A 20,925-nucleotide genomic window follows, 5' to 3' on the forward strand; every position below is an offset into this window, starting at 1 on the left:
ACAGTGTTTGTTTAATGACTTTGTTTTAGTGTGTCCTTGTCACATGTGTCTGTCTGAAGGACAGGATAGGCTGTTCAAAGAGCTGAGTCATTACTGCTGCTACTCAAACTACACCCTTATGCTACTACTGTCACTGTTTTATTATTATTGTATTATATTGTATTGTTGATTGTTGTTGATTGAGGAGCAAGATCCCAAACCATTTCACTATATCAATTATGGCTGTATGCAATGTACGTGACGAATAACATTTGATTTGATTTGATTTTGAGGTAGCTCAGGTGGGGAGTCATACATGGTTATCAACACAGTCAATGTTAGATTAATCAGCTTGTGATTGAAGAACATTTATGAAGGCCTTTTATGTAATAAGCTTCAGTAGAGATCAATACCTAACAGGTGTTCAAGTGAAAGAACAGAAGTCGTCCTGGACAGTTTCCTCAACATGTTTTAAACCAAATAACTCAGGGCAAAAGAATGGGTTCCTGTAAATCATTCACTCCTAAAGGGAAGTGGAATACAGAGACTGAGTTGTTTATCGAGAGAGAGAGATTAAGTGGGTGGACAAGGACATATGATCCTCCATGTTTGTAGTCCACTGTGCTGTGTGTTCATGCTACCCTGTGGGAGGACTACTGTGGAGTTCTGTGGCTAAGTCTTGACTGACACATGAATTATGAATCAAAACAAAGCTTTTGACTCAGACACTTTAACTCATTCATTCAAGACTGGGCCTCCCACACAGGCACTAACCCACCCAGGCATCCTCCCACCCAGGCACACAGGCACTCAACACCCAGGCTCTCTGGCCTGCTCCTCACATCCCCATGAAGAGCCATTGAGGAGATCATAACAACTCTCTTGTTATATGTGGCTGTTGTGGTTGGATGGGGTTGAAAGACCCCCTCCCTCCCTGGATTTTCTCTTTTGGTAAACACACACACAGACAGACACAGACACAGACACACACCGACACACTTTCTCTCTCTCTCACACAAATGCACACATACACACACACACACACACACACACACACACACACTGACACACACACACAGACACACAGACACACACACACACACACACACACACACACACAGATAATGGGATTGTAGCACAAAGAGCCTGTGATGGTCCCTCCTACAGTACATTCTGCAGGCAGCTGGCTGAACTGGGCTGAACCAGGCCAACTGTGTTGACTATGGAGGCTGAACCGGGTCAACTGGGCTCAACTGTGTTGACTATGGTGGCTGAACTGAGTTCTGTTCTGCCATACATTGTAAACAGTGTACTTTCAAGCCCGGTCATCTGGCCACCCCAGAGGTTTTGGTATGAATGTTGAACAGTAGTTTGTTCAACAGAAGCTAAACTGAACGCCATGTTAACTGGATTAGTCATGCTTTGTTTCAGTGACTGGGGTCATGAATCCGTCCTAGCCTTGTTACGGAGTCACTCCCTCTCTACAAAAGGATGTTTCCAGATTAGCCTTGGTCATTAGTTTCAGATTAGCCTGACATTATGTTCAGATAAACCTGACATTAGGTTCAGATTAGCCTGACGTTAGGTTTAGATTAGCCTGATGTTAGGTTCAGATTAGCCTGACATGAGGTTCAGATAAACCTGACATTAGGTTTAGATTAGCCTGACATTAGGTTCAGTGGAATACCAACAACACAGAATGGAGCTGCTCTCTCTCAAAATAACAGAACCCACCTGAAAGCGTTGCATCACCAAGTCAATTGTCCTCTATGGAGAACAGATGATATGGTGCTATGAAGCCTTGCGGGGGACCTCACCCCTGGATGGCATTGTCTTATGACAGATAGCGTGACTCCGTCCACACTGAGTTTAGGTTAAGTGGCGTTGTGCTAGAATGAGGATACCTGACGTAAGACAATGCCCTGGATGGGTAGAGACTGAAGGTAGAACCAGTTGTTAACAGTAGTCGTCCCCTCCCTCCTTCTCCCCAGTTCTGACCCGGCTTCTGTCGGATCTACAGTCGTTCCTGGCGGTCCTGGACAACGAGAACCTCAGCTACATCGCCCAGGCCCAGAAGAAATCCATCTCAGAGCTGCTGGCTAAACTGCAGGACACTCCTGGTACGTTCATGGTTGGCCAACAACACATGCCTACCTAATCTACCATTGAGAAACTAACTAATACTGTTACCATAATGATTATTACTGACTAAACGACTGAATAAACGACGAAACTATTACCAGTTAAAGCCTTTAAAGGCATTTACTTTAATGAAATTACATCATGCATTTGAGTACACTGTGTGTGAGAGAGAGAGAGAGAGAGAGAGAGAGAGAGAGAGAGAGAGAGAGAGAGAGAGAGAGAGAGAGAGAGAGAGAGAGAGAGAGAGAGAGAGAGAGAGAGAGAGAGAGAGAGAGAGAGAGAGAGAGAGAGAGAGAGAGAGAGAGAGAGAGAGAGAGAGAGAGAGAGAGAGAGAGAGAATGTAGCCTGTCTCTGGTACAGGTAGTTCCCTTCTATGTGAAGTCCTGCTGCGTTGCCTGGTAACCAGGCTACTGTGTCAGAGTGGAGGGGAATTCTGGGTCACGGATGACAGAGAGAGACTGGATCCGGACCAGGAGGATTCCTGGTGTTCCGGTCCAGCTCCCAGAGTCTGCTTGGCTGCTTGCCTGCCTGCCTATCTGTCTGTCTTACTGTCTGTCTGTCTGTCTGTCTGTCTCCCCGCCCACCCGCCAACCTCCAGTGAACATGTCTGATTTAGTGTTCAGAGACAGAGAGGCCCTCCTCTCCTCTCTCTGGTCAGACTAACGCTCGGCTGGCCTGGTCCCAGATCTGTTTTTCATGACAGTGGTAGTCATAGGAAGTCGTCTGAAGCACGTACAGGTCTGGGACCAGATGTTGGCTGAAGAGGAAGAAAAGATCGGTTTTATCACATCGTTTTCACAATGGAAACAGACAAGGAGGCCATGCCATACTGCAGTACTGTGCTTCACTGATGTATACATGTCTGGCCAAGGCTATGTAGGTGTGTAGACTATGTGAAGCTGCAACTGGATGATTTGACCTGGTGTGTGTTTGTGTGTGTGTGTGTGTGCGTGTGCATGTGTGTGTGTGTGTGTTCCTCAGCTCCAGTGGAGGATGCTGAGTACATGATCATGAGCTGTCCATCAGGAGCTCCAGATCTCAGGGACACACAGCTGACAGACACAGGTACAGAGTGTGTGCGTGTGTGTGTGTGTGTGTGTGTGTGTGTGTGTGTGTGTGTGTGTGTGTGAGAGTGTGTGTAATCATGTGATATTTGCTCTACCTGTGATGAAGGTGTGATGTCATAGCTCCTCCCTCACCTGTGTGATGTCACAGCTCCTCTCACCTGTGTAATGTCACAGCTCCTCCCTCACCTGTGTGATGTCACAGCCCCTCACCTATCTGAGGTCAAAGCTCCTCCCTCATCTGTGTGATGTCATAGCTCCTCCCACCTGTGTTTCTACAGGTGGTTTCCTCCACTCAGGGGCGGAGCCTGACTCAGCCGACGAGCCCTCCTCCTCCGCTTCGCAGGAATGGCTGCGGAAAGGGGTGAGTGGCATCACCTGACCTCACACACATTCATACCAACACTGTTGGTACGTTAACAAGACTCTGAAGTAGGATCAAACTGTGTGAGTCAGCGCTGCAGTCAGCAGATCTGTGTGTGGAGAAACAGCAGTAGTTCAGATCAATCTAATCCAGCCTAAGTAGTTCAGATCAGTCTAATCCAGCCTAACATGTTCTTTTGAATGGCTTGGACCTGGCTTGTATTGGCCTCTGGAGAGAGATCCTTGGTAACATCAGTCTGGCTGTGTTTGTGTGTTTGTGTGTGTGGGTGTATGTGCATGTGTGTGTGTGTGGGTGTGTGTGCGTGCCTGCATGTGTGTGTTTGTACAGTATGTGTGTACAGTATGTGTGTGTGTGTTTGTACAGTATGTGTGTGTGTGTGTGTGTGTGCTTCAGGTCCAGGTTAGTGTGTCTGGATCAGAAAGGAATGTGCTAACAGACTTTCTCATGACTTGATTCGTCATGCTTTATAAGAATGTTTCAAAAGGGAAACACGTGCCTCGGCGCGGCAGCAGGAATAGCCTTCGCTTCTAAATCCAGAGACAGCTTCATGTTTTCATGTTGCCAAACATATCTGCTGTTCACCATTCAGACATGCCTGGCATCATTCAGCCTAATGAGTGGAGAGAGAGAGAGAGAGAGAAAAAAAAGAGAGAGAGAAAAAAAAAAGAGAGAATTGTAGAAAGGGAGAGAGAGAGAACCAGAGTACCAGACACCCCCAGAGCCCCAAAGTACCAGAGCACAGACACCCTCAGTGCCCCATAGCCCCAGAGCATAATGACAGGGAGAGGTCTGGGCCGTGCTGGGCAGGGGGCTGTGATGTGGCCCGGTGCTGAGCCAGGGGTGTGTGTGTGTGTGTGTGTGTGTGTGTGTGCATGATGTGGGCTCCTAATGAGAGGGTCCGAGGCCGCTGAGGTTTGGGGAGGTCCAGCCACATGTGTCACCCTGGGTTGAGGAGAAGTGCACAGGGTCAAAGGTCAACCTGCTGGGGGGGGGGGGGGGGGGTCTAGGAATAGACAACAGAACAGACGACTGGTAGAGATCAGCTCCACCACTGTGTACTGAACCACTGGCCCGGTCCAGCCCAGCCTCTCCCCCTGCCAGACAGATGTGTGATCAACGGGGGTTCAAATTCGGGTTGCCTACGGCCCAGAAGACTGTGTTAGTCTGCTGAACCGAAGCCAAACCACTGCTACTACGGCAGCATGCGATTGGTAGTCAGGGTACCGCTGAGTGGAATGAAGGTAGAAGGAGGTGGGAAATACAGAGGAAGGGAGGGAGGGAGGGAGAGAGAGGGCAAGGGAGGAAGAGGGAGAGAGGGGGAGGGAGAGAGAGAGTGAGAGGGAAAGACAGAGAGGGAAAGATAGACAGAGAGAGAGAGGGCTGTGTATCTGTATCTATGACAGGAAATGCTGTGTTTATGTGAGAGGCCATCTCCTCTCTCTCAGCGATGCTATTGGTAGAGACTGAGTTGGGACAGGAAGTGAATGGTCATGCAGTAATTACATCTGTCTACGTGATGGAGGGATAGAACACCCACACAGAGGAGGAAGGCACACACACATACACACACCCCAGGGGATCGCGAGCTCAGCGGCTGCCTTCCGTTCTGTGGACGCACACAGACACACATTGGAATGACCAGGCTGTTGGCACACACACACACACTTATGAAAAGCAGAGCCCAGGAGTAGCAGCACTTCTGAGGGACCTCAGGGGCTCCCATTCACACACACACACACACACACATACACGCATGCACGCGCACGCACACACACACACACACACACACACACACAGACACACACACACACACAGTAGTGCTAGAATATGGAGAAACAATGAGCTCTGACCAGAGGGTCTGTACGTCTGAATCAAGCCGCTCTCAATGGCTCCGCCCAGACGGTCAGATGGTCAGGTGTTCAGACGGTCAGGTGTTCAGATGGTCAGGTGTTCAGGTGTTTGGGTGTTCAGACGGTCAGGTGTTCAGATGTTCAGGTGTTCAGGTGTTCAGACGGTCAGGTGTTCAGATGGTCAGATGGTAAGGTATTCAGGTGTTCAGATGGTCAGGTGTTCAGAAGGTCAGGTGTTCAGGTGTTCGAGTGAGGCACATGTTAGAATATGTGTGTGTGTGTGTGTGTGTGTGTGTGTGTGTGTGTGTGTGTGTGTGTGTGTGTGTGTGTGAGAACAGGGGCCTCACAGCTGGTATCACTCTCTACTTTATCACTGTTAGTAGAAGACAAAGAGTGTGGTGACCGCTCCTCGCTCTGGAAACTGAGCTGCCCTGTGTCCCCATAAAGACACACACACACACACACACACACACTCACTCACACACTCACACAGTCTCCCCATAAAGACTGAAGAATGTGCAGCTCTGCTTTACAAGCTGGAGTCACATCTCCTACAGGGGTAGCACTCTCCCTCTATCCTCCTCTCTCTCTCTCTCTCTCTCTCTCTCTCTCTCTCTCTCTCTCTCTATCCTCCTCTCGCTTTCTTCTCTCTCTCTCAAGTGTAAAGGCATGGTTGTTGCTTGTTGTGTTCTTGATAGACATGTCCACAATTGTCCTCCTTTTCCTCCCACTGAGACCTCTGGTCTCCGGATTAATATTTTCTAAGTTCCACAGTAAATATGTGTCTCAATGACTTTTTACAGCAGAGGATGGTGTAGAGTTTGATGGAGTGAATGTTTGAGGAGTGTCAATTTCCTTTAGAAGTTGGAAAACTCCTGTAGAACTGGTAATCCTAAAGGGCATGAATGGAAGCATACTAGGCCTGCCTGTAAATACTCAACCCTAAATACTACAAGACTCTTCTTAGAGTATGTCATCTTAGCTGTATCTCTGACATATTGTTTTAAAAAACAGACTTCTAGAAGTTGGAAAACTCCTGTAGAACTGGTAATCCTTCCTGTAAATTCTCAACCCTAAATACTACAAGCCTCTTCTTAGAGTATGTCATCAACAGACTTCTAGCCATATCCAAACTCCATGCATTGACTTCCGACTCTAAGACTCAGTAAATGTTACAACAAATCCTTCCAGGTTACAGATGCCAATGAGGTTACATAGAGGCCCTATGAGGTTATAGAGGCCTTATGAGGTTATAGAGGCCCTATGAGGTTACATAGAGGCCCTATGAGGTTATAGAGGACCTTTGAAGTTACATGGAATCCCTAAAACCAACCCTAAAATTAGGTATCCCTCTCCCTCCCCCTCTCTGTCTCCCCCTCTCACTCTCTCTCTCCCCCTCTATCCCGCTCTCTCTCTCTCTCTCTCCCTCTCTCCCCCTCTCTCTCGCTCTCTCTCTCTCTCTCTCTCTTTCCCTCTCCCCCTCTCTCTCTCTTTCCTTCTCCCCTATCTCTCTCTCTCCCTCGCCCCTCTCTCTCTCTGTCTCTCCCTCTCTCTCCCCCTCTCTCTCTCCCCCTCTTGCTCTCTCTCGCTCTCTCTGAAGTTACATGGAATCCCTAAAACCAACCCTAAAATGAGGTATCTCTCTCCCTCTCCCTCTCCCCTTCTCTGTCTCCCCCTCTCTCTCTCTCCCTCGCCCCTCTCTCTCTCTCCCTCTCTCTCTCTCCCTCTCTTCCTCTCTCTCTATGGGTACATGATCCTCAGATCAAGTGTCTGAGCCCCCTGCTGTGTAGGGTCCCCCCCCCCCACTGTACAGGGTGTGGTCCCCCCCCACACTGTACTGGGTGTGTGTCCCCCCACTGTACTGGGTGTCCCCCCCACTGCATCACTGTGGTGGTGAAAGTAGAGAGGACACATGAACGGACAACACAAACAGTATAAAACACAGTAAACCATTGGAGGCTAGTGGAGGTAGAAATCGGAGGACAGGCTCATTGTAATGCATGGAATGAGGAATGGTATCACGTACACGTGTTGTGGTTTGATACCATTCCATGCATTACAATGAGCCCGTTCTCCACCAGCCTCCCCTGACATCCACATAAGTGAACCTTCATTTCTCACTGTCAGGATCGTTATCTCACAAAAACGAGTCCATGACCATGTGACCAACTATTACAGCATCATGTGATTTATGTTATCTGCAATATTTATGTCTGAAGTAGTCAGAAGGTTTTATGTGATCAGCGTATGATACTCTCTGTAGTATTTCTGCCTTTGTTGTGACAGAAGCAGCTCTGGTCACCCTGCATCTACAGTCAGCCAGTCTTGGTCATGTGACCTCCTCCCTCCCCTCTCTGGCTGGGGTCAGTTCTATGAGGAACCGAATGTTGGACAAATGACTGATCCCAGACCAGAGTTTGTCCTTGTCTACGTCCACTCAGACCGTCAAATCAAATCAAATCAAATCAAATGTTATTGCTCACGTACATCGCATATAGCCGTAAGTGATATAGTGAAATGCTTTTTGAATCTAGCTCCTCGATCAACAACAATCAATAAATCAACAATACAATACAAAGTAATACAATATATATAATAATAATACAATATAAAGTAATCATAAAGCAATGACACTCGCAGTGCAGAAGTGGTGCAGAGTCTGTGTGCCTCTGCCTGTGTGCCCAGCTGTTGCACTGCCTGACCTTTCAGCAGTTCCTAAACTTTCTCATTCCAGTAAAACTCTTTGTTGTGTGTGCTGGTCCTGTCCTACCCCAGAATTAAGCTTTGGCTGGCTGTCGCCGCTGCCCTCCTCAAAGGGGCTGCTAGCTGACCAGCTAGCCGTAATGGTTGTGTTGCTTACCACAATGTTGCCATTCATCTCACAGGCTGGTGTCGCATTAAGTAAACAGGGAGGCAATTATGTCTGCAGCTAACTGCAGAAACACAGCAGGGAGTATGTATGTGATCCATTAGTTAGCATAGCCTCGGCTGTATGTATGTATTATATTAGTTAGTGTAGCCTCGGCTGTATGTATGTATTATATTAGTTAGTGTAGCCTAGGCTGTATGTATGTTTTCCTTTAGGTAGCGTTAGCGCAGGCGCTGAGAGACGTGCTCATGTCTCTCTAGTTGAGTCATGAAGGAGCTCCCTGTGTGGAGGGGAGTCAGGGGAAGTCCCCTGTACAGGAGATGTTGATCTAGGGTTCGCTTTGGGAAGTTGGGAAGTTAGTGTAAACACTGATCTTTGGTCAGTTTGTGGTTTTCCCTCCCTAATGATTGTGGTCAGGGTTTGAGAAGAGGGTTTTGCCTTGGGGAGGCTGGTGGAGGCAGAAATTGGAGGACAGGCTCATTGTAATACTTGCGTAGACTTTGATACCATTCCTCATTCCATTCCATCCATTAAAATGAGCCTGTCCTCTGATTTCTACTTCCACCACCCTCCACTGATCTGTGCCTAGGGGTAACTTCAGACCAAAGCCCCCTGAAACAGCCCTCTCTGCCTGTGTTTGAGTCATGAAGGTGCCCCTCTCATGACCACTTCCTGTGCCACTTCCTGTGTTCCTTAGAGCCAGGGGCCAGCCGTGCCCCCCCACCCCCCAGAGGGGCTGGATGAAGACTGCTATGAGGAGGCGGAGCCCTTCGTTCCAGACAATCACCCCCCAGGTATGCTGGATAGTCACTGAAACACTCACACACATGCACGCATACACACACACACACACACACTCTCTCTCTCTCTCTCTTTCTCTCATTCGCTCGCTCTTGCTCACACCTCCCCTCTTCCTCCTGTCCTCTCTCTCCTCTGCGCCTACACCCAGTCTCTCTTTGTGCCACATTGAAATATAGCCCCTGTGTGTGTGTGTGTGTGTGCGCGTGCACGCCCATGAACGTGTGTGTGCATGTGTCCCAGACAAAGCAGACACAGACAGCAGTCACTACGAGTCGTATGGTGAGGACAATGACGATGATGATGATGATGATGATGATGAGAAGGAAGAGTTTGTGAAGGATCGGGCCCATTACATCCAGTGGAGCGCCTCCCAGCCCTGCCTGCGAGCCCCGCCAGAGTCACGTATCTGTGGGTACCTGTGGAGGAAGAAGTGGCTGGGCCAATGGACCAAACAGCTGTTCCTCATACGCAACCACCTGCTACTGGTACACACTGCGTTACATGATGCTTATAGAACCACTAATGTCCCAGATCAGTATGTTCTTTAACCTGGTCCCAGATCAGTATGTTCTTTAACCTGGTCCCAGATCTGTATGTTCTTTAACCTGGTACCAGATCTGGATTGTCTTTAACCTGGTCCCAGCTCAGTATGTGTGTCAGTGTCCTCCGTTTTCTACCTCCACCAGCCTCCCACTTCTCTATTGAATAGCATGTATCTCATGTGGTCTCTCTCTGGTCTCTCCAGTGTTATGTCTCTCTCTGGTCTCTCCAGTGTTATGTCTCTCTCTGGTCTCTCCAGTGCTACAAGTGTGCCAAGGATTTGAACCCACAGCTGGAGCTGAGTCTGCGGGGGTGTCAGGTGGTCTACAAGTCCAAACACAACAAGAAGATGCAGCACGAGCTCAAGGTTCTGGCCGGGTCCGACACCGTGGTCATGGGCTTCCACAGCTGCACCCAGGCAGAGGAGTGGAGGAAGGTTTGGACTAGGTGTTTATAACTATACTGAGGAAGAGGAGGAGGGGGAGAGAGGAAGGTTTGGACTAGGTGTTTATAACTATACTGAGGAAGAAGGGGAGAGAGGGGGAGGAGAGAGAGGACATTCCTGTGAGGATGGGTAATGCCTATCACAGATAAGCTCTTATCTCATGGGGAAGTGACTACAGCAGTGGGGAGGATATGGAAGTGGTTGGAAGAATGTCAGATCCCAACATTCTGTGTGTGTGTGTGTGTGTGTGTGTGTGTGTGTGTGTACGCCATTTAGCTGACACTTTCATCCAAAGCGACTTACATTGCAGTGAGTGCATACATGTTTCAGTATATATGGTCCCAGCGGGAATCAAACCCACAACCTAAGTGTTGTTAGCGCCATGCCACAGAGCGCCATGCCACAGAGGACCACAACTGAGCCACAGAGTGTGTCCGTGTGTGTATGTGTGCATGTCTGTGCGTCTGCGTGCGCGTGCATGCGTGTGTTTAGGAGCTCTATTCAATCAAACCTACATTGCTGTATTCACATGTAACTCATTTACCCTTGGTCTGGTAAAACCACGGAATCCCTTGGATGCTTCTGGTTCTCAGATCAAGCAAGCTCAGGCAGTCTCTCTCTTTCTCTACCTCTCTTTTCTTCTCGTTCTCTCCGTCCCAGCTGCTTGAATGTTGCTATGACAGTTTTTTTATTGAACTTCAACCCAAAGTTCTTACTAGTTCTGTGGTTTAATTGTGTGAATTCTAACTGTTCCTGTAGACAATGTCAATAAAGTTGTGTTGTATTGTACCTGTGTTCTAATTGGTCCTCCTGCCTCCCTGTAGATCATTGAGGAGGTGAGTGGCTCCTCCTACTGTGAGCAGGTGTCCCAGAGTTCCTCATCGCTGCTCAAGTGTGACCGACTGGACTCTTGCAGGGTAAGTGACACCCCAGCAATTAAACCGACCCCTAAGCCCTTAGGAAGATCGCTAACCTGGTCCCAGATCTGTATGTGTTTTAGCCTGGTCCCACATCTGTATGTGCTTTAGCCTGGTCCCACATCTGTCGTTTAGCCTAGTCCCAGATCATTATGTGTTTTAGCCTGGTCCCAGATCTGTGCTTTACACTGATCCCAGATCTGTATGTGCTTTACCCTGGTCCCAGATCAGTATGTGTTTTAACCTGGTCCCAGATCTGTATGTGTTTACCCTGGTCCCAGATCAGTATGTGTTTTAACCTGGTCCCAGATCTGTATGTGTTTACCCTGGTCCCAGATCGGTATGTGCTATAACCTGGTCCCAGATCTGTATGTTCTTTAACTCCTCTGAGCTGGCATTGTCTTGTCTAGTGTGACTGGACTCTTGCAGGATAAGACAACTGGACGCTGCAGTAATTAAACCTACCCCCATCCCTAAGTTAACCTTAAATTAGATCTGTGTTAAATCTAAACTAGCTGCCTGAATTAGCTGACTATAGTTCTCTCTCAAAGCCGCCTTTCATACGGTTGTTTTACCTGCATGTCTACTGTAAATATACCTGTCCTCTCCTATGTCCTCCATCCAGTTAAGCACAATCACATTTCTGTTCTTTATGGAGGAGGCTGGTATAGGTAGAAATCGGAGGACGGGCTCATTGTAATGCATAGAACGGAATGAGGAATGCTATCAAACACGCGTTTTGCAATGGATGGATTCCATTCCTCGTTCCATTCCATGCATTACAATGAGCCAGTCCTCCGATTTCTCCCTACACCAGCCTCCCCTGCTGTCTGTTTAGTCAGATATGGTCCTAAACTGTGTCTGTTGTTGTTGTCCGTGCAGTCAAGCTCAGTCATCCATTCAGACTCTTCAGAGGAGGAGAAGCTGTCTGCTCTACCCTCCACTCTTAGCAGCGTCGAGACCAAGGATAAAGGTAGGAGGACGCACACACACACACACACACACACACACACACACACACACACGTCTGGTCCCCCTCTTTCAACATAAACATATTCTGGTCTGGTCTGGTCTGGTTTGGTCTGGTCCCCCTCTGTCAACATAAACACATTCTGGTCTGGTCTAGTTTGGCCTGGTCTGGCCTAATCTGGTCTGGTCTGGTCGTGTGCGTGCGTGCGTGCGTGCGTGCATGTCCTCCTACCTTTATCCTTGGTCTCGACGCTGCTGAGAGTGGAGGGCAGAGCAGACAGCTTCTCCTCCTCTGAAGAGTCTGAGTGGATGACTGAGCTTGACTGCAGGCCAGACCTGGCTTGGCTTGGCCCCCCTCTGTCAACATAAACACATTCTGGTCTGGTCTCGTCTCGTCCCCCTCTGTCAACATTAACACATTTTGGTCTGGTCTGGTCTGGCCTAACCTGGTCTGGTCTAATCTGGTCTGGTCTGGCCTGGTCTGGCCTGGCTTGGTCTGGTCTGGCTTGGTCTGGTCTGTTCTGGTCTGGTCTGGCCTAACCTGGTCTGGTCTGGCCTAACCTGGTCTGGCCTAATCTGGTCTGGTCTGGCCTGGCTTGGTCGGGTCTGGCTTGGCTTGGCTTGGTATGGTCTGGTCTGGTCTGGCCTAATCTGGTCTGGTCTAGTCTGATCTGGCCTGGTCTGGTCTGGTCTGGCCTAGTGTGGTCTGGCTTGGTCTGGTCTAGTCTGGTCTGGCCTGGCCTGGTCTGGTCTGGTCTGGTCTGGTCTGGCCTGGCCTGGCCTGCCTGGTTTGGTCTGGTCTGGTCTGTGCTCTGACTAGCTATCAATAGGTCCATCTGAAGCGGCCCGATAGGGAATGAATAGGTCCATTAAGACAGAGTGGGATTGTTGCCTTGTCTGGTGGTTGGCTACACAGGTTATAACAGACCCAGTGTTGGTTAAACACTGGCCCATTGTTGAAGGGGGATTCCTGGGGGATTGAATGAACACCTTTGGCACCATTAGAGTCCTGAGGTGGCCTCACAGCAGGGGAGGCTAGTGGAGGTAGAAATCGGAGGACTGGCTCCTTGTAATGCATGAAACGGAATAAAGGGGGGTATCAAACACACGTGTGGAAGAGGGGGAAGATGAAAGCAGGAGTATGCAGTCTGGGGATTCAATGCTATCAGGAACAGACAGACACACACACACACACACACAGACACACACATATACACAGACAAACACACACATGCACACACACACACACACACAAACTCACACACACTCAACGCCCTGAACCCTGGAGGAGTAGAGGTGGTGGTGGAGCTGAAGAGACTATTAGGTGGTTATAGATGATGTGTTATAAATGTGTTATGGATGTGTGTGTAGATCAGGGGAGGCTGGTGGAGGTAGAAATCAGAGGTGTGTGTGTGTGTTTAGATGTGTTTGTTGATGTGTATAGTGTGTGTGTGTGTGTGTGTGTGTGTGTGTTTAGATGTGTGTGCTGGATCTGTAGGAGCCTGTTAGGAACGTTGGTCTGAAGGTGTAATTAGGTTACTGGGAATAGAGGAACTAATGGATGTCACACCACCACCCCACATACACACACACACACACACACACGCACACAGAGACACACACACACACACACACGCACACGGAGACACCCCCCCCCAAACACCCCCCAGAGCTCTCTGCGACCCTGATGATCATCCTCTCTCTCTCCTGACATCTGACCCTGTCTCTCTCTCTGATTGGCCCAGGCTTCCTCAACGTGCTGATGAGCTGCCAATGGCAGAGTCTATGGTGCCAGGTGGAGGCGGGCGTGCTGAAGATGTTCCGGGACCCAGGGTGCGAGGAGAGCCCCCAGTACACGGTTCAGCTGAGGGGCAGCGAGGTCCGGCCCGGCCCAGACACGGCCCTGGCCTACCGTATCACTGTGGCCCAGCATGGAGACCCAGTGGCAGTGCTGGAGGTAAACATGGTTGTTTGTGGGTTTATCCATCTATGGGTTGTTTGAATAGGGAGGGACAGGGAGAGAGACATACTAACAGATAAAAAACATGGATGAACACCTTATTCAGAACAGTATTTCTGTCTCTCTCCCCTTCCTCCCCTCTCCCACCCCATCTCTCTCTCTCTCTCACTTTCTCCCCTCCTCCTCCCCCCTCCAGGCCAGCTGTTCAGATGAGAAGGAGCGCTGGGTTCAGCTCCTGCGGGACGGGAGTGTGAGTCTGCTGGGTCACCATGACGACCCCTTGCTGGACTCAAAGCCTGGTGGAGCCCTCAGGTAACGGGATCCACTAGACCCACTAGATCCCTGGAGATTAGATCCACTAGAGCAGTTGTAGCTAACAGCTGTCTCTTCCCTCAGTGGTCTGAAGACACGACGGTTCCCAGCCTCCAACATGTACATGGACGACCCCTTCCACCAGCTCAGTGGGACGGGCCACTCTCAGCCCATCTACTCCAACTCCTCCATACTGGAGCACATGGTACACCCCGGGCGGGGGGGGCATCTGTAGAGGAGGAGAACTGGAGATACATAAGGGATATTTTGTTTGACTTTTTGACTTTTTATTTATCTATCTATTCTTGTTCTCTCCATGGAATGCAATGTCTTTGAGTACTGAGAAAAGCGCTATACAAAACAAATGTAATTTTTTCAACTGGTCATCTGATGGAATTTTCCTTAGCAAAGTTCTATGTTGCTATGTTGCACCCAAGCCGATAGAAGCATCGGTTATCAGTAACATAGCAACATAGAACGTTAATTAATAATTATGCATTATGCGCTTTTCTCAGTACTCAAAGACACTACATTTCAAGGAGAGAGCAAGAATAGATAGATAAATACAAATAAAAACAAAAGCACAGTCAGTAAAAACAACAATAAAAACTGTAAAAGCAAGTTTAAAAAGGGGGGGGCGGCAGCGGAGAAAGCCCGGTCCCCCCAGGTCCGATAATGAGCCCAAGAATGGCCGCTGCCTAGCTCCAAGCTATAACAGTGCCTTTTCTAAAGCCTTTAGGAACAGGTTGGACTTTGGACTATTGGTTCTTTGAGACTAATGTCCTCCTAACCCTAACCCTTCCTGTGTTACCGTGACTACCGTCTGATAGTGCTTCCTGATAAATCCCCTCCTTGTGTTCCTCTCTCCAGTTCCAGAACTCCCAGAATGTTCCGAGGGGAGATTCCGTGTCATCCAGGGATTCCGTCACCTACAGCAACAATGAGATCTTCTCCAGCCACAGTGAGTGACAGGCAGGACTCACCCCTGTAGCTGGTGGAGGTAGAAATTGGAGGACGGGCTCATTGTAATGCATGGAACGGAATGAAGAATGGTATCAAACACACGCATTACGTCCTCCCGGGAGCCCGTCCTCCCATTTCTACCTCGACCAGCCTCCAATGACAGGCTCCTGTAACAGTAGCTAGTTCTATTGCATAACCTCTCATTTGGGGAATACATACTCCTAATGCAATGGGACCCTAGGCTACATAGATAAATAGACAGATGGATACAGTAGATAGATAGATAGATAGATACAGTACATAGATTGATAGATAGATAGACGGATAGAGAGAGAGAAAGAGAGAGCAAGGATTCCATGTAACCTCATAGGGTCCCTCTATAACCTCATAGGACCTCTATGTAACCTCATAGGGCCTCTATAACCTCATAGGGCCTCTCTATAACCTCATAGGGCCTCGAAAACCTCATAGGGCCTCTATAACCTCATAGAGCCTCTATGTAACCTCATAGGGCCTCTATAACCTCATAGGGCCCCTATGTAACCTCATAGGGCCTCTATGTAACCTCATAGGGCCTCTATGTAACCTCATTGGCATCTGTAACCTGTAAGGATTTGTTGTAACATTTACTGAGTCTTAGAGTCGGAAGTCAATGCATGGAGTTTGGATATGGCTAGAAGTCTGTTGATGACATACTCTAAGAAGAGGCTTGTAGTATTTAGGGTTGAGAATTTACAGGAAGGATTACCAGTTCTACAGGAGTTTTCCAACTTCTAAAGGAAATGCTGAAATTGACATCAACCATCAAACATATATTAATCTCAATTGTGGACATGTCTATCAAGAACACAATAAGCAACAACCATGCCTTTACATGGAGAGAGAGAGAGAGAGAGAGAGAGAGAGAGACTTATGTATGACAATACATCTCTTGGCCAATCTCTGTTGCCTCTATGTTGAAGGTTATGCTGACATGAGTTTTACTCCGACTGGGAGCTACAGTAAATAAGACAAATAGAGATGTCTGTTCAGACAACAGCTTTCATTCTTCCCTTTTGTGCAAAACATGTGATTAGGGAAGAATATGTGGCTCTTCTTTGGATATTACGTCCTTCTGCTCAAATGTGAAACAATTCCACTACATCTGGCTCCAGTTAGAGAAGTGTCTCGATAATTATAGGGTTGTTATAACAAGATTGTCTACACAGCATTTTCCATCATCATCACCATCACCATCATCATCATCATCATCATCATCATCCCAGTGTTGTTGTTAGTTGCATCAACGTGAATTCTCACACACACACACACACACACACACACACACACACACACACACACACATGGCACTGTGATGTAGCCACAGACCAGGGCTTAATCTGCTCCCTCAATTATACACAACAGTACGTGTGTGTGTGTGTGTGTGTGTGTGTGTGTGTGTGTGTGTGTGTGTGTGTGTGTGTGTGTGTGTGTGTGTGTGTGTGTGTGTGTGTTAGTACTAGAGAGAACATTCTGGAACACTCCCTATACAGTAATGCCCTCAGGCGGTAGGAGGCCACATCTCCTCACCATACACATAGCGGAGGCTGGCGGAGGTAGAAATCGGAGGTCAAGCTCATTGTAATGCATGGAATGGAATAAGGAATGGTATCAAACACATGAGGCCATCCTCCATTTTCTACCTCCACCAGCCTCCCCAGGGTTACAGTGAGGGTTAAAGAGATGGAATATGGATACATCCCATTGATAGCCTGACTAGGTGAAAACCCAAAACTGACCCTAGCCACAACCCTAACCCTAACCATAACCATGACCATAGTCTTAACCCTAAACACATTTTACACACACACACACACACACACACACACACACACACACACAAACCACATTTTAAAACATTAGACATGGGTTTGCTGGTTAGTCATGTCCCCTATAGCTGTTCCCATGGAACATGTGTCCAGCTGAGGAGGTGAGGGATAAGAAGGTGAGGGATGAGGAGGAGAGGGTTGAGGAGGTGGGGGATGAGGAGGAGAGGGATGAGGAGGTGGGGGATGAGGAGGAGAAGGATGAGGAGGAGAGGGATAAGGGCATTTAAGGCCACAGATACTCTTCCTCAGTTGCAGGCCTCACCAGAGAGTTAGGATCCTCCTCCCTCCCTCTCACTCCCTCTCCCTCCCTCCCTCCCTCTTTCTCTCTCCCTCTCACTCCCTCCCCCTCATTCCCTCCCTCTCTCCCTCTTTCTCTCTCCCTCCCTCCCTCTCTCTCTCCCCCTCTCTCTGCGCTGTGGAGGGAAACTCTCCCATGTGCTCCCAGTTTGGAGAGGCCTGGTGGTTTGCTGTGGCCTCTGGTGGTTAGAGCGTGGCAGAGAGATCTAACCTCATGGCAGAGAATGTTCTGCTCTTAAAAACACAGGATATCATGTTTTCCTCTCTAACAAAAACTTCCAGAACTCTGTGATCTTTGGAACAGATTTATATCCAGTTTTTAGGACTGGAAAATTGTGCCGCTTTTAATCCAAAGTGCACTTCACAACAGAAGTTGACTTAATTTGTCACGGTGTGAATACGTATGGAAGTAGAGTGATGTAAATGCTTTTGTGTGTGTGTGTGTGTGTGTGTGTGTGTGTGTGTGTGTGTGACAGGTAGGAAGGTGTGTGAGGTGGAGCGGGGGGTGCAGAAGCTGGACCTGACGGGGGGGAAGAGGCGTGTGCAGCTGAGGGCGGGGTCGGAGGTGAACCTGGTGACTGCTGGGAAGGCGTCCAAACGCACCTCCTTCAGACAGTCTCTGGCCTTCTGCACTGAACGAGCTCAGGTAACAACACTCTCACACTCCTAGCTTATAGATCACACGCAGGTAACATACTACACTTCACATACTACACAATACTACCTCAGGTACAGTACTCTATATAAACATGTCACATGGCTCTGCTGTAGTCTTCTCTTCTACCACACTGCTCCAGTAAACCTTCCACAGAGCACAGAGAGGTCTCAGATACAAACACTACACAGTCAACATGTCCCCACAGCATAATACGCTTCTATTCTATTCTATTCTTATATATATCATCATATAACTACAAGAAACTCATCACAACAAACTCATCTTTGTGTGGACCTATTAAAGTTGTGTTTGTATGTGTCTTCAACATGTATCCAGATGTCCAAGAAAGCTGTTTTATAGCACTCTGCTGCCACCTGCTGTTTGAAATGCTGAACACAACACAATAATGTTACACTGGGAATACAGAGAGGACCTCCACATGTTAGTCTAACAGAACCCACTCTGTTTTATTCACAGAAAATGGCACAATGTCAATGTTTCTGAATACGGTATACTAAATATCCTAAATACTATATTTTCTAATACTCCATCATTTGTTTCTTGCCTAACATAATGTCTGTCTATATTGCCTGGCCTCCTCTCCCTCGTACAGATGTCAGTCTGTGGAGAGGTAATTACAGTGTACATGAGCGCTGGTCGGCCCTCTCTTTAGATACCAGCAGCAGAGGCTCTGAGAGGAGGTCAGATCAAAGAGATGACGCACACACACACCCCCCACACACCCACCCACACACACACACACACACACACCCCCCCCACACACACACACACACACACACACATTACTGTCATTATCCTCAACAAGCCCTTCCTGTTCAGCGTGAGAGGGTTCCAGGGCAGAGTGGTTCACGCCACGTAAACAAACACAGACATTACAACTCAAACACAAGCTGGAGTCCGCACAGAATGTGTGTGTGTGTGTGTGTGTGATTTGTCTTCTTGGCTATGTCAGTGTGACGTGTGTGACAGTGCTGTAGTATTGTGGTGAGGCTGGAGTAGAGACACCTGGCAGCTGGTTTATCTCCCAGTCTCTACTATGTGTTCCATCCAATCAAAGCGACTAATCTTTTGATATTTGTAATGTGTATTTTTATGCAATATCAGCAGAATGGGGGACATACTGTATATCAGACCGGGGTCAAACGGTATTTGAATCCTTTCAAATACTTTGAGCGTTTGCTTTTGTCTGCCTGGAGTGCCAGATGGGTGGGGTTTGCACTTTTGGGACGATTCCATTGGTTCAATTGCACCAGGCAAAGGCAATTGAGCACAGATCAGTCTGTTTGTCTCCTCACAGGGAGGCTTCCTGACGCCCCTGCTGAGGCGGACTGCCTCGGCTAAGAACTCCCTGAAGAGAGCCCCCTCCTCCCTCTTCATAGAGCACGGCCGGGTCTTCCAGAGGAAGAAGGTTAGCATTGTGTACTGCACCTAAACTGGAGTGGTCTAATGACTGTGTGTGTGTGTGTGTGTGTGTGTGTGTGTGTGTGTGTGTGTGTGTGTGTGTGTGTGCCTGAGTGTGTGTGTGTGTGTGTGTGTATTTGTGTTTGTAGAGCAGGGCAGAGGAGCAGCTGTGTGTGACACTCTCTCTATCACACTCTCCATGAAGCCTCAACTACCCTCCAGCTTTGTGTGTGTGTGTGTGTGTGTGTGTGTGTGTGTGTGTGTGTGTGTGTGTGTGTGTGTGTGTGTGTGTCATTGAAACAATCACGTTTATGTTATCATCATCATCATCATCATCATTCTCTCATTCTGCAGGAGTGGGAGACTAAGACTTCTACTTGACACTGGTCATCTCGTCAACAACCTCTCCCGACTACACATTCCATAACGTGTATTAGTAACGTGTATAAGTATATATTATTGCACTGAACATATTATTACTGTGCATGTGGATCATGCACACCATTTTGTAATGATATTTTGGTTTTGGGTACTTTTATATTAATAGAATACGCCACCTAGTCAAGGTGGGGATTTTTCCCGATTTTCTACCAAACATTTTTATCATAAAAAAACGCATCTGTAATGAGAGGAACGCTATCTTGCTGACATAATAGGCTAGTTTCTCCACAAAAACAGCTGCAGATATGAGATTCACACTCTCATATACTTAGTCAGCGTGATCGATGATATATATATTGATTATATTGGTAACCTTGCTAGCCTGGCTCAGGAAATCACGGTTTGGAGTTTAACACTTTCAATGTGTTTTATGTCTTTTAATTCTTTAAGCACAGTATGTATTGTGTCTATGAACGTATGTATCCATAAGCATCGGACTTGACATCGCACTGCACCACTCAGTAACAATACACAATGTTGAAGTCAGGAAAAGGTTAGCTGTAGCCTGTGTACATAAACGAGAAATGTAATCATGTTCACCGCATACAGCTCTGTGGTATAATTTAAACAACATAACAGTCGACGCCATGCACATATTTTTGAAGATTATTATCCTCTATGAAGAGTTTTTAAACAGAACATTTCCTTAATTATTAATAATAATAATTCTATTTTCATTGCTGAAATATTTTGTGATACAGTGACGTCTATTGTAATGTTATCGTGATTTTTAGAGAGCTTTTGTGTATAATATGTTCGGTTGGCCTAAGATTCTTTCTGTAAACTCTAGTGAGAAAATAACACGAATGAAAACATACATCTGTATTTGTTTAATAAAGCATTACTGGATAAAATATCTTCTGATTATTTGGCCAATTTTTATCATTTTATTCCGGCATAGTTTTACTTTGACATGGTTCAATAATGATGACATTTAATAATGTTCGCGGCCACATATGTTTGTTTTATTTGTCAGCAAAACGTTTGAACCCACAGCTGTTGGAATCGATAAGAGCAGAGAGCCTCGCCAGTGGACGTCAGCT

General features: G+C 47.6%; 1 protein-coding gene across 1 annotated transcript in view; it reads left to right on the forward strand.

The window, feature by feature from the left end:
• Window positions 1–20,738, forward strand: part of LOC310807119 (actin filament-associated protein 1-like 2) — a 24,166-nt gene extending 3,428 nt beyond the window's left edge. The window contains exons 2-16 of the mRNA XM_083673430.1: window positions 1,971–2,099; window positions 3,103–3,186; window positions 3,467–3,549; window positions 8,987–9,083; window positions 9,331–9,575; window positions 9,890–10,066; window positions 10,900–10,992; window positions 11,875–11,965; window positions 13,707–13,918; window positions 14,118–14,233; window positions 14,318–14,438; window positions 15,104–15,194; window positions 17,838–18,007; window positions 19,338–19,448; window positions 19,796–20,738. Of these exons, the coding sequence (XP_083529556.1) occupies window positions 1,971–2,099; window positions 3,103–3,186; window positions 3,467–3,549; window positions 8,987–9,083; window positions 9,331–9,575; window positions 9,890–10,066; window positions 10,900–10,992; window positions 11,875–11,965; window positions 13,707–13,918; window positions 14,118–14,233; window positions 14,318–14,438; window positions 15,104–15,194; window positions 17,838–18,007; window positions 19,338–19,448; window positions 19,796–19,822 (1,847 nt within the window). The 3' untranslated portion in view covers window positions 19,823–20,738. The remainder of the gene's footprint in view (window positions 1–1,970; window positions 2,100–3,102; window positions 3,187–3,466; window positions 3,550–8,986; window positions 9,084–9,330; window positions 9,576–9,889; window positions 10,067–10,899; window positions 10,993–11,874; window positions 11,966–13,706; window positions 13,919–14,117; window positions 14,234–14,317; window positions 14,439–15,103; window positions 15,195–17,837; window positions 18,008–19,337; window positions 19,449–19,795) is intronic.
• Window positions 20,739–20,925: the final 187 nt, after the last annotated feature.

The sequence above is a fragment of the Argentina silus genome (genome assembly GCF_951799395.1).
Source record: "Argentina silus genome assembly, chromosome: 7".
Classification (NCBI taxonomy): Eukaryota; Metazoa; Chordata; class Actinopteri; order Argentiniformes; family Argentinidae; genus Argentina; species Argentina silus.